Source organism: Pavona decussata, unplaced genomic scaffold (genome assembly GCF_977016875.1).
Source record: "Pavona decussata unplaced genomic scaffold, jaPavDecu1.1 SCAFFOLD_220, whole genome shotgun sequence".
NCBI lineage: Eukaryota > Metazoa > Cnidaria > Anthozoa > Scleractinia > Agariciidae > Pavona > Pavona decussata.
This window is the reverse complement of record NW_028145625.1, coordinates 603,009-615,486: the sequence shown is the minus strand read 5'-3', so window position 1 is coordinate 615,486 and position 12,478 is coordinate 603,009. Positions and strand designations below refer to the sequence as shown.

The 12,478-nt window shown below is 39.9% G+C and overlaps 1 protein-coding gene across 1 annotated transcript in view; it reads right to left on the bottom strand.

Moving 5' to 3' along the window:
- LOC146459347 (ubiquitin carboxyl-terminal hydrolase 34-like) overlaps window positions 1-8,542 on the bottom strand; it is a 65,056-nt gene extending 56,514 nt beyond the window's left edge. Inside the window, exons 1-11 of the mRNA XM_085089649.1 lie at window positions 8,371-8,542; window positions 8,186-8,261; window positions 7,784-8,069; window positions 5,510-5,551; window positions 4,552-4,701; window positions 3,509-3,576; window positions 3,039-3,152; window positions 2,840-2,918; window positions 616-680; window positions 363-441; window positions 25-117 (exon numbers count right to left, since the gene is read on the bottom strand). Of these exons, the coding sequence (XP_084945775.1) occupies window positions 25-117; window positions 363-441; window positions 616-680; window positions 2,840-2,918; window positions 3,039-3,152; window positions 3,509-3,576; window positions 4,552-4,701; window positions 5,510-5,551; window positions 7,784-8,069; window positions 8,186-8,261; window positions 8,371-8,413 (1,095 nt within the window). The 5' untranslated portion in view covers window positions 8,414-8,542. The remainder of the gene's footprint in view (window positions 1-24; window positions 118-362; window positions 442-615; window positions 681-2,839; window positions 2,919-3,038; window positions 3,153-3,508; window positions 3,577-4,551; window positions 4,702-5,509; window positions 5,552-7,783; window positions 8,070-8,185; window positions 8,262-8,370) is intronic.
- Between the last annotated feature and the right edge of the window lie 3,936 nt (window positions 8,543-12,478).

Sequence of the window (12,478 nt, the reverse complement as noted above, 5' to 3'; positions counted from 1 at the left end):
AGAGACTGTGACAGTTGCAAATACCTGTGCTGCAGCCCAAATGCAGTCCAAGTGTGAAGTGGTGAGGTACGTCTCCCGTGCAAGGTAGTTCAAAATGATCTGAGATTGCTTTAGAAGCTACAAAAGAATACAATATAATGTACTACAATGTAGTCAAACGCAAACTGGAAAGCATGTAAAGTGCAGTTGTAATTAAAGTGACAAAGACAACAATTGAATCAATTGGAATCTTGAGAGAAGGTGACTTGTGAAAAGGTAACCACAATTAATGCTAAACAGATACACCAGGTATGTTGATAAAACCAAATCATTTATAATAATATACATCTGCAAGTAATCTGGCAGTATAATGGAAACATCACCTCAACATGAAGGTTTGGACCAAACAAATGTTCCACAAGTTTGTTCTCCATCAGCCATTGAGAGAGTTCTTTGCACAAGCTGCAGCAAAATTGAAAACAGAAAAATTAATACTTTTTTACTGATAAAGGCTTGTTTAACCTCTTGAAAGGAGGCCGCAATTGTATAAGGCCGTGACTCAAGTGCGGCATTTGTATTCCTGGAATGAGGATACACCACAAATTAGCCATTAAGTTAACTTTGCATTCTACATACCACTGCCTGTCAATTTCAGCTGCTGGATCTGTTTGGAAGGGATCCATAAACATGTGAACTTGGTTCTGAAAAACAAAATCAACAATTTCAAAACCATTATTTTTAGATTAAGTACATCATATCGAGAAAAATTATCAATTACATGTACGTAAAATTTTACTTGACATATATAGTGCTAGAAATAAGTTTTGGTTCCTTAACATTTTTTTTATTAAGTTTTCTTGCCTTTAAATTCTCTACTTTGATTGGACATTGTGCAACAATAATTAACAATTATTGTTGAGGCATTTGCCATCTTAGATCTTTTTATGACACACATTTCATGCTGTATTGTGCCAGGTCAATCTCAAAATTGAGGCTCTTTTCAACTCAATCAAGTTGAGAGGACATTTGCATAACAAAACTAACTTCTTTTTTAATCTGTTTGACTGTAAATTCAAGTACATGTAGTTAACAAGTTTTTGGAGACAAATCTGTAGTCAAATCTGTACAGGCACCATGTCTGAGCAACGATTTTTGAGAAATAATTTATTATTGGGCAATATTTATGTCTGTTGGATAGCTATTATTTCCAGAACTGGGCCATAATAATCTTTCAAAATTAATAACAAAAATAATAATAATTATGACAACCTATACAGTGTAATAGTATCAGCATTGGATTATAACGGTAAACTTAGCACAGGGTTGTAGCTAAGAAATTTGTCTGCCGGTTAACTGAGAAATTGAGCCGGTTAAAGAACGCGCGAAGTACCTTCTGCCGTAGGCATAGGTATGGGAGGGGGTCGCTCTCTCCCATTAGGGGGGTCTGGGGGGTCCTCCCCAGGAAATTTTGAAAATTTTAATTCAATTTGGTGCTCTCTGGTGAAATCTAGGGGCTCTTTTATGCAAAAAGAAACAACCATTAAAGAGAAGGTCAGCTGTGGTGCCGCAGTTTGAAACGTGTGGTACAGAGATTCACGCTGAATTTATTCAAAATTTTCTCCCTCGCTTTGACGTTTCCATATTTCCTTCGTGTGGTTTTCGTTATTTGGTGATCCTTGAACTCTCTACCAGGTCTGTTCACTGTGCCCCTAAGGAGAATGACAGACCTGCTTCTGAGCAGACAGTGCTTTGTTTTACTTCAGTTCGTCAATCTATGCTGTTTTCTTAATTCTCTTTTTAGTGAGCTCACTAGAAGAATAGTTCTTTATTTAAACACGGTAAAATCCATCAGGAGTATAAAAATTAGAAATAACCCAACTCTCCTAAACAAAATTCAAAACCTAACTACAACTAATCTAATCTTAATAAAACCCGTTTTTCAGGAATGCCGTGTATACTCTAACATTAAAAATGAAAATACGTGAGTAAGATTTTTAACATTTACTTACATTAAAGTAATGAGAACGAAAGCTACATCGCTTTCCATTCATTCCGAGAAGATAAGTGCTTTTAAGTTTGCACTAGAATATCAGAAAATCGATTGTTATAAACGCTTAGAACTGCAAACAAAAGAGCTGTCCACTCGGTCGTTCAGCTGTTAATCCAGTTTCGCGGGTTCGTTCACTCGGTTTCTCGTTCGTTCGTTTTCGCCGGCGAGCACTCGGCGGACCGTTTACGTTTCTGGTTTTTGGTTTCTGGTTTGTTCAGTTGTTCCTCCGTTTGCCCAGTTCTTCTTGCTATTCATGAGCATAAACATATTATAAGCAATAAAATTTAACCAATTAAAAGTTGTATTAAAACATTACGAAGAAGTTCCTTCATGTTTTTTTTCTCTGTCATGCTACAGAGAAAGACTTCTTCTTTCTCCGATCTGACACAAATACCTGGTAACAAACTCGCTCCCAATCTTTCGCAACGCCTTGAATGCGGGGGCTACCAAGCTTCGTGTTGACAAGATGGCGGACGCAGAAAACGGAAAGAGGACACGGTAAACAAGTTCTCAAAACAAGACTTTATTTCAATTACTTTATGGCATCAATACTCAAGGTAGTCAGGAGTTTATTCAACCTTTTCACTTAAAGTATATTATTCTAAATCGAACAATTGCTTGTGGGTAACTAAAGAACTGTTCATTGCCCTTTTAACCGAGTGCTTGCCACCCAAAAATCAGCCGGCTATGACCTCTTTCCCAGCCGGCGAATTTCGCCGGCAGCCGGCTCTTAGCGACAACCCTGGCTATTAGCATGGAGCATGGCTACAGTATACTCTGTAATAATTATATAAAAACCAACAGCCTTACTGCTATCTGGCTTAAACCAGCAAGCCGCACAGTCAAGGTAGAGGAAGTGAAGTACTTGAAGGCCAGATCCAAGCTATCCCTGAAATGAGAATAATTGATCATTAACAACTGCATGTAAAATAACTTAATGGAAACCTGATTTCAAACGAAGCCAGGTCTTATTGAAGGCCTTGGTATAAAACTGTGTTAATGTACATACTTGTCACAGATGGGACCAGATTCCACAGGCCCTTTAACAGCACTCCACATAGAGTCCACCATGAGCCGGCCATCAGGCTGTCTCAGATCTTTGTCAGTTAGTTTGCACAAGTACCTGTTACACAAATATCAGAAAGTGAATCACAAAAATACTCAGATAAAACATCACGTGCAGTGGTTTTATATCTGATAAAACCTCTTCCTTATTATGACATTATCAACTGAAGACTGACCTCACACTTTACAAACAATCCCAATGATAAGGTGGTTGGTTTCTAAAGAAACTATGGTGCTGAGTTAGTGGAGGAGTGGAAACAAATAATTGGTTATTAACTGAGTTCATGGAGAAACTGTCTTGCCTTGCCTCATGCTAGCTGCAGCCCAGAGTGTGCACACATGTGCAATTAGATTTAATTATTTTAAAAAGAAACAAAGTTCAAGTGAAGCAATTATAACAATATCAGCACCCACCTAATGACAGGCCTGCGAAGTGGAATGATATACTGCATGATTGCTTGGATGCTAAACCACAAGCGGAGCTGACAATGAGAAAAGAATTACACCTTTATGAGCACTGGCACAATTTGACTGATTTTTCTAGACTGGGGGGACTACTTTCAATTTTGTTTTTAGGTCATATACAGTGTTGCTTTATATACCTCTTGAGTATTTTTCGTTCAATTTTGGCACTTTATTGAAGTTTTGGGGATATCCAGAAGTTCAAGATGGTGGATCCAAGATGGCCACCATTAATTTTGGCAATCATGACATAATTGCCACACCATATATAACATCATCACCTGCCATTGCAGACCTTTTTTAACATCTCTGGACTTACTATCTAATAGTAAAGTCTTACTGTCATTGCTTTTATACTTATGAAGCTACGGGGGAGGGGAGGAATTCCACCCCTGCCCCGCCCCAGAAGACAAAACAGCCCAGTCTAGAAGTGTAGGGTTTAAACTATAGCTAACCTACAAGTTACAGCTCCTTGACACAAGGCTCCTAAGCTTTGTTTGTCTGGGAGACAAAGGTATCTGGCCAAGGAAACAAGACTCAAAGGGGTGCACAGAATCACACCCTTTAGAAGTGACTTTTGATGTACTAGTCAAATTCCCCTTTAATTTCACAAGTGAACGCAAGAAAATTTGGAAGGAGAATCTAGCAATTTATCGGAAGTCACTTAGGGCTTTTTTCCAGGCACCCTTTCAATTTGAAACAAGGTTTTAGCCAGCAGGAAGTCTGACAGACATCATGTGACTGCCAACCCTTTCAGTAAAATTTTACTTAATCCTTTAAAAATTTCACCAGACACATTTCTCTAGGACACCCAGTGTTCAATTCTTGGCTACTGTAAAATCCTCCTTGGTATGGAAATGTGCTGTCTAGTTGTATGTGACAAGCAGACCACTTGCCAGCAACTTGTCCTTAAAACTCTTTTCTTAAATTCTGCAATCCCATGTACCCATAGAGGTCTAACAGACTTAAATGGGGCTGTTGTACAAGTTCTTTACCTGAGTAACAATGTTAATAAGATGATGAGCGACAGGAAAAGGCAAAGAAGCAGGATCAGCATCTTGAAAGGCTTCTCTGATGGCAGACAGACCACCTTTGTCACAAAAGAATGCAACGTTGATCAAGAGAGCTTCGGGTACTTCTCCATCCTACAATATCAAATTAAGATAATTATAAGCAATGGTGTTGGCATCTGTATCGATTTATCAAGAATCCCTACTCATCACATGCACCATCAATTGTCCCTTCAAGTCATTAATTATTAAACAATGTACCACCAGCTCACAGTTTTCCTGGCCTTAAACGTTTACTTAATAACAAGCAAGTCAGCAAGAAACAGGACCTGCCCTTGCTTCATACCACTCCAATCTAGATTAAGCTTCCTGATTCAACCATCTCTTTCTCCTTGTGGAAAAGAAAGACTTGCCTTTAGTCCTCATCCTAATGCATAGTTCTCAAGTTAAATTTTAAAATAAATTTTAAATTTTAATACTTATATAGCGCCCTTTAACATCTAAATGATCAAAGGCACTTTACAATCCAAGAAAGCTAATTACAAATCAAATCAAATCAAATCAAATCTTGGTTTTTGAGGAGAGGGGAAAACCGGAGTACCCGGAGAAAAACCTCTCGGAGCAGAGTAGAGAACCAACAAACTCAGCCCACTTATGACGCCGAGTCCGGGAATCGAACCCGGGCCACATAGGTGGAAGGCGAGTGCTCAAACACTGCGCCAACCCTGCTCCCCGTTTGAACAGATCCTTTTAAGTTTCTTGATTAGCTGAACTTCTGAGTTTAGCATTTATCCCCTGCGTCAGGGCTTTAGGTAACCCACCCCTGATGATTTGGAGAGGGCTACATGTCCATGTACATGTACTATATCTGATCACAACATTTCACATTGACTCCCTCCCAACATCGTATCTTGAACAACAATTGATTAGTAGTTATACTTACATTTACATCGCAGTACTTTGAACAATCCTTACTCGTTGTTTCCTGAAAATAACAAGGATTTTGATGTCGAACTTAATCAAAAAATCACAAAAGGGAACCGCAAACAGTCTACTATTTTCTTACATTCTATAATCTTAAATCCATAAGTTTTTATATGTTGTGAACAACAGATAAAAACCAAACCAAAGTACTTACTCTAGGCAAACAAAACAGACACAAACTGTGCAATAAAACTAACCCATACAAGGGAAAATACAGGTACATATAACCAGCACTTAGTGTAGGAAAGCACATGCAAGTAAGACACCCTTGTATGACTAGTTCTCCTTTGGTTCCTTGTTAGCTGAGAAAGTAGCAAAAGTTTTTCTAGCCAATCACAGAGTGTAGTAAAGCAAAACTAGAAAAAATGCTAAAGAACTTTCAACACTCGATTGAACTGCTCCAACTCATTGGCAAACGTTACTGTCATATTACTTATCTCACCCTCTATGTCACTCTCCTGTCTCTATCTATCCTCAAGGTCAGAGTGTCAGAGTGGAGGTTCCCTTTGATACTGCAATGGCCTTGCAGCGACATTGAATTGAGACATGGCATCAATTCAAGTATGCATGCCGAAAGAAAGCACTATATAGCCTACGACCATTTCTAGTATATACGAATCAGCTCCACAAGGATAGGATAGGCAAGGAACTTTATTTGGAGGGGGGGGGGGGAAGATGTGCAGGGATGGTGCAGTGGTAAGAGCACTCAGGTTGATTCCCAGCGTTGATACCGTACGTGCATGTGGGTTGAGTTTGTTGTTGGTTCTCTTCCCTGCTACCAGAGTTTTTAGAGTTTTTTGTCCGGGTTCTCTGATTTTCATCCAACCACAAAAACCAACATTCAAATTCTTTATTCGACCCAGAATGCACGGACACCTCTGAATAGAATTTCTCAGTAGAGGGCTCTTTGGTGCTTCGTGGGTAAACAAATTAAGTTTACCTTTTTTATAACGTTTATACATGGGGTCGCTTGCATTTCCAGTTTATTTTAGTTCTTCCTCAACATCTGAAAGTCAGTCTAGCTACAATGTCATCATTTTGAGTGAGTTTATAAAGATCCAAACATACAGTACAACTACACTCAACACAGTGCACAGTTAAGGGGGTGTTTGCATGTGAAAGTCTGTCCTATGTGCCACACCAGCATGGTGGGTAGTAAGTAAGTAAGTTACCTGTGAAAACTTGCACCGGTACGAGTTTCAAACCAATCCTGTTTACATGAGGAATGAGATTTCATTCTGCGTTTACATTAATGGACACTTCATGACGGCCGACGTGTGTTTAAATAAACAAACTTGTGATTGTGACATCATCTTTGATTGGAATGTTGAAAACTATTCATGCACTACCCATTCCAGACTGCTGGGAGATTGATTTCACACCAAGACAAACAGTCTTACCACCTTTACATGACGTCAGAATGAGCTTTCGTACCGGAATGAAAATCTTGTTCCGGTATGTACAATGACCAGGGTGAATTCACACCGGTATGACTCATTCCCATAAATTATAAGATTTTGTGTTGGCATCATGTAAAGGAATACAGAGCCAGAAGAGGGAACCACAGTGAAGTCGTACCGGAATGAAAGTTGTGCCGGTATCACCCCCCAAGTTAACCATAAATCCACCTTTCATATGACGAATGTATTGTGCACAACATTTCCTAAAATATGTTCCAGTAAAATCATGTAGAATCAGCCATGAATACAAAGAGACATATTTAGACTTGGATTGTGTCTTGTACAATTACTCTTTTCACTTGGAATGATTCATATCACAAACTACATATATGCACGACAATGGATATTAGAATTAATAAAGACAACGTCAAATTAGGTCTGGATAGTAGCAGATATTCTAAGAAACCACACAACACTTTTTAATTTTGAAAACATGTTTCGACAGAAACTTCTGTCATCTTCTTTGTGCTTTGTAATTTAAACTGAAGATGGCAGAAGTTTCTGTCGAAACATGTTTTCAAATTTAAAAACTGTTGAGTGGTTTCTTAGAATAACGTCAAATTACATGTAATACGTTGCTAGTATCCAAAGTAAAGAATATAGATTCAAATTCCCGAAGATAAGTGTAAACCCCGAAAAAAAAATTAAAATTAAGCTGATGCCGGGGTGAAATTGACATATCATGGCACATGACATGCATATGCATGACAGAAAATACGCGAGCTTATATTCTTTAACTTGCCTCGCGGATCGAGATATATTTGTGTGCATACCTGCCGTAGAAGGTGAATTTTTCTCACTTGATAAAAAGGAAATGGCAGCTGGAAAATCTTGCCCACTGCGAGAAACAATCTCTCCTTCTCTGGCTGCGTCCAATTATCTGAGTCCACGTTGACTGCGCTTCCTGCTACATCACCACTTCCACTTGCCTTTTTGCCGTCTTCTACGGCCGGAACACGAAGCTCACAAATACGATCGATCGCACATTTAAGGAGATGTTGCAGTAGATCTTCAAGACGAGCTAAATGCAGTTGATCCTTGAAAATGCATCTACATTGCCTGTAAGGAAAGAAGCACAAATATATTGGCCAAAGGATACTGTAACCATTATAAAACTTCGAACACAGACTAGAATTTGTTCCTCGACTGGGCTCGAAGACGTTCATTCTACATACCGTTGCGGCCAAGAAAGAACGAAAGACACCACTTCGACAACATCCGACTTTCCAAAGGTTGGATCACCGGCGTTATCTGGATTGACAACAAATAATTTAGAAAGTTAGAATGCTCCCAAATATATGGTCCGAAGTACACGCATCAGACGAAGGCTAAGAAATCTCGCAAAAACGTCGTTTCTTACATTTGTCTAGGATTGTCAGTAGCTCCTTACAGCATTCTGACATTTTTCAGCCAGATTAGAGAATTTTGACAAAAAACACAGCAATTTTAGCATTTCTTTGAAGTCTTATTAGGCTAAATTTCGGAAGTATTTTCACCACGTTCTCGCGCCATTTTGTTTTAGCCTCGAGTCCAAGTCAAAATACCATATCCCTGGACTTGTGGGTAATAATACCCATGATTCCAGGCAAATATGGGCCCGTTTAACTCACCCTTCCCCCGGTGAGACAACTGCTTGGCGGGCGTTTACATGAAAATTGGGCGACCGAGACAAATTATTCCTACCGATTCTAAAATATTTAAATCTTCATTTCCCCTTCTTCTTTGTACATATTTGTTTAATTCGACTGAGTATATTCAACCTTTATTGATGCTTCCCTCCTTTGATTCACTGATTGCTCAGATAACAAACAGGTGAAGGCCTTGGAGGGGTGGTGGGGGGGGGGAGGGTACACACTATAATGGACTGTATGGGGAGGATGCGCCCGAAAGGGGTAACCCTTTTCAGGATGGAGGCATACCGGTATATTTTAGAAAAGGTAGCGAAAATTGCCTTTTAGGTATTAAAAGGACCTCTCAAAATATCTCGAACAGACTGGCCAACGAAAACAGATAGAGTGTTTCCGGTTCAATTTTCACTTTCTCAGTATAGGTATATGTGAAGGGGGTACCATTTCCTTTGGAAGCTAAACATTTCCTCTCCCCACTGACGCATCACCACAGTTCTTTTGAACTAACTTCCTGGCTAGGGCTGTCTCATAGCTTGAAATACCGTATATTTATGATTCTAAGTTGTGTCTCTGAGATGGCGTGCATGAGGTTGGCTGATAGCGAGAATTGGTCACAATTTGATGGTTTCTTAACTGATGGCTGAGAAACGTTAAGAAGACTGAGAAGGCTAAAATTTGACTGAGTTTCACGGAGAAGTACCCCTCGCGGAATTTTTGACTAGGATGTGCAGCTTGGTTACCCCAGCTCTGACCCTATTTTCGTAAAAAAAAAAAAAAAAACCCTAATTGTCAGGTGTTTGAAATTCATGCCCATTTTTAGATCTAGTTTCTATACTCCATCGCCGCTTCTTTAAACTCCATGCCCATTTTCAGAATTTAGATCAAAATGGTTAAAATCTATAAGCAAACAATAAGTAAGGGACCGCACAACGAAAATGCTGCAAGTATACGCAGGATCTGTGAAAGATCTGTACCCTATTTCTGACCAAAAAGGGTCAAAAACCATACCTTAACTGTATAGTTAATGTCTGGAGAATAAGGCACCAATGAAGACGGTTCCGAGCCTCTCACAAGTTGTTCGTAGAAGTCGTGAGGTGGTCACAAGAAAACTAGTAAACAGTGTTCGTAAAGTCTTCAAAGAGATTGGAGTCACTCGAAAGTTTTTCGGAAATCTTCGGATACTCGACACGTTTCGGCTAGTGGGACGACACCATTGATGTGACCTCTGCAGTGTGATACACTCCGCAAAAGCACGTGAGCTGAGAAATGGCCGAAATTTTGGCTGATAGCTAAAAATGGTTTCAATTCTAACGGAACGCAGACCTTCTCTATAGCTTTGTAACAGTACTTTATCTTGTGACAGTCCTTTCAAAATAGTCATTAGGGAATTTAAGTAGAAACAACGACGACGCCAACGAAAAGTTACATTGGTGTTTTCTGAATAAACTTACAATAACCTTTACTTATTTAGTTTGTGTAATGTGACCGAACTATCCAGCAGCTAACGTCGTAAGAGCGGCTTTGAATTTCAGCAAGAGAAAGGAGAAATAATCATCATGCGTTCGCTTTCTCCATAAAACCTTGATTGTCGGTAATTTCACGACGTTGTTTAGCAGAGGACACAGAAATGTAAAAGTTTAAAACACACTTGCATAGCCAGTGTTTTTCTACTTGAAACTATTGTTTTCTGACCGGTTCTCGTTGCAGTCAGATCGTCGTACGTAGTTGCTAAACAAATCAGTGCGCGTGCTCTCGACTGACGATAGACGTTTGGGGATTGCCAACACTTGCTTCATATAACCGGTCCAGACTGTCTAATAAACCCTCATGATATATACAACATGCGAGAATAGTCTGTTCCTTGAATTCGTTCCTTAAAACTAGTTATCTTTTGATTTTGGTGGATTCTAATGGCGTACCTCCTATAGAGGGTACTCAGATGTGTACGAGGTTAGGTGGTTTAAGAAAGTGAGTTGTAAGGCGCAACAACAAATAATAGACAAACGAGGGCTGACCAATGGTGGTCTTGCAATGATTGAGCGCAAAATCGTGTCTGCGCCTGGTGTTTTGATGATGAATCCAGCTCGGAACGTTTAACTTGTGGCGCGGTAGTCAGCGCATGGGACTGAACTGTGTAGAACTATTCAGACGCCTAAACAAAACTGCGTCTGTAAACTGCAACATCTTGTCCATAGTGATTGGGGGGTGGGGATGAGGCTACTTCCTAGTAATAAGCTAATAAAGATGTGCCGCTGGATGGGGTCGCATTTTTCACGCCCCCGTGGATTGACTATAAGGCATGGGGTTGCATTTTCAATAGAGTTACTATTGGGGTCGCACATTTTCGGGTTTTTGGGGGGCCCCAGTATGAAAATTCTGGGAGTTAAGTGGGAAATGTATCAGAATGTTTGTAGGTAAAAAATAAAATGTTCTATATCCAGTTTAACAAATGTGTCGATTCAGTATAAACCCTTTGAACTGAGCTCAAAGGGTTTGTACGTACTGAAGGTAGATGCATAAACAGAAAGTGACTCAGTTGGGGTCGCGAAATTTACACATTTTCCCAATAGTGACTAAGATGGGGTCTACAATTGGCCTCATAAAAGACTTGGGGTTGGGGTTCTGAGAGGTCAGCGGCACATTCCCAACAAGAATTGAGCCAAACATCCCCGCCCCCAGTTCCCGGCCGGATGATAACATCCAGTTGAGTGCCTTAAGAGCTGTTGAAAGAGGTCAGTGTGATCAAATTTGCTGACACCGGTTATAAATAACTCGCAAAGCACAGTTCCCGATCAGCTGTAACGTAACGAAAATGACATAAATATATGCAGATTCGCAATTATGCGGAAATGAAGCGTACATGCGGTCATACGGTATCTAAATATAAATACAGGCATTGCAGATATTGAGGAAAGTCGAAAAAAGAAAAATCGCCATTTCACTGTCTTTTCAAAGAGTTTTCAGTTCTATCTGTGGCTGGCCGAGAATATTACTTGTGGGTCGCATGCAGTTGCAGTGGACCATGCCACGAAATTAGTCTGACGTGATGGTGTGTATGTTCAAATAGGTTTCGAAACTGAAATCCTGATTAGACGCTGAGCCGAAATTGCAGACTTGCTCGCCGGTTGATTGCAATTGATCTTTCACTTTTAAGTGAGAATACCTGTTTTCAAAGCCGTGAGAAGAAGTTGTAACTAAACGGCGTTTCTTCGGAACGATTGACTTCCTGTTTAGGTGTGGAAGTTGTAAAATACGTGCAGGTATGTACATACATATGTATTTATCTCGAACACTTGCTTTACTCATTCAAACTTACTCTTTCCACTGTCAGTGGGGCCGGTAATACTGATCATGATTTATTAATTCTTGCTATAGAAATACACCGATCTATTAAAAGCCAGTTGACGGCCATGCTTGCTTTCTAGTAGGCGTCAAATGCAGACTATGTTCACGTGAGTCGCGTCGCTTCTGCGAACACACGTAAAACGAAACTTTAGTAAATCGGGTAAGGGGGTTCTTGTCTGCTGCCCGTAGCTAGGTGAAAACTTAATTATGACGACGCAGCATGTTATGGTATGAGGTATCCTTTATTGATTTTCAAGGCGACGACTGTGCATGATAGCAGGTTTAATTTCCACTCTCATCCGTGGCTGATTGCTTATGGCTTGCGACGCGTTTTCGTAATCTGTTTCAACATTTCAGGTTTGTTTCTTGATTGGTATTAAGGTCTCTTTATACACATCGAGCGTACCTGCAATAATTCATGAGTTAATGTATGCTTTAATAAGAAATGAGACTGACCGCGTCTTTACGAGATCTTTCACCCGCCTATGAATGCAA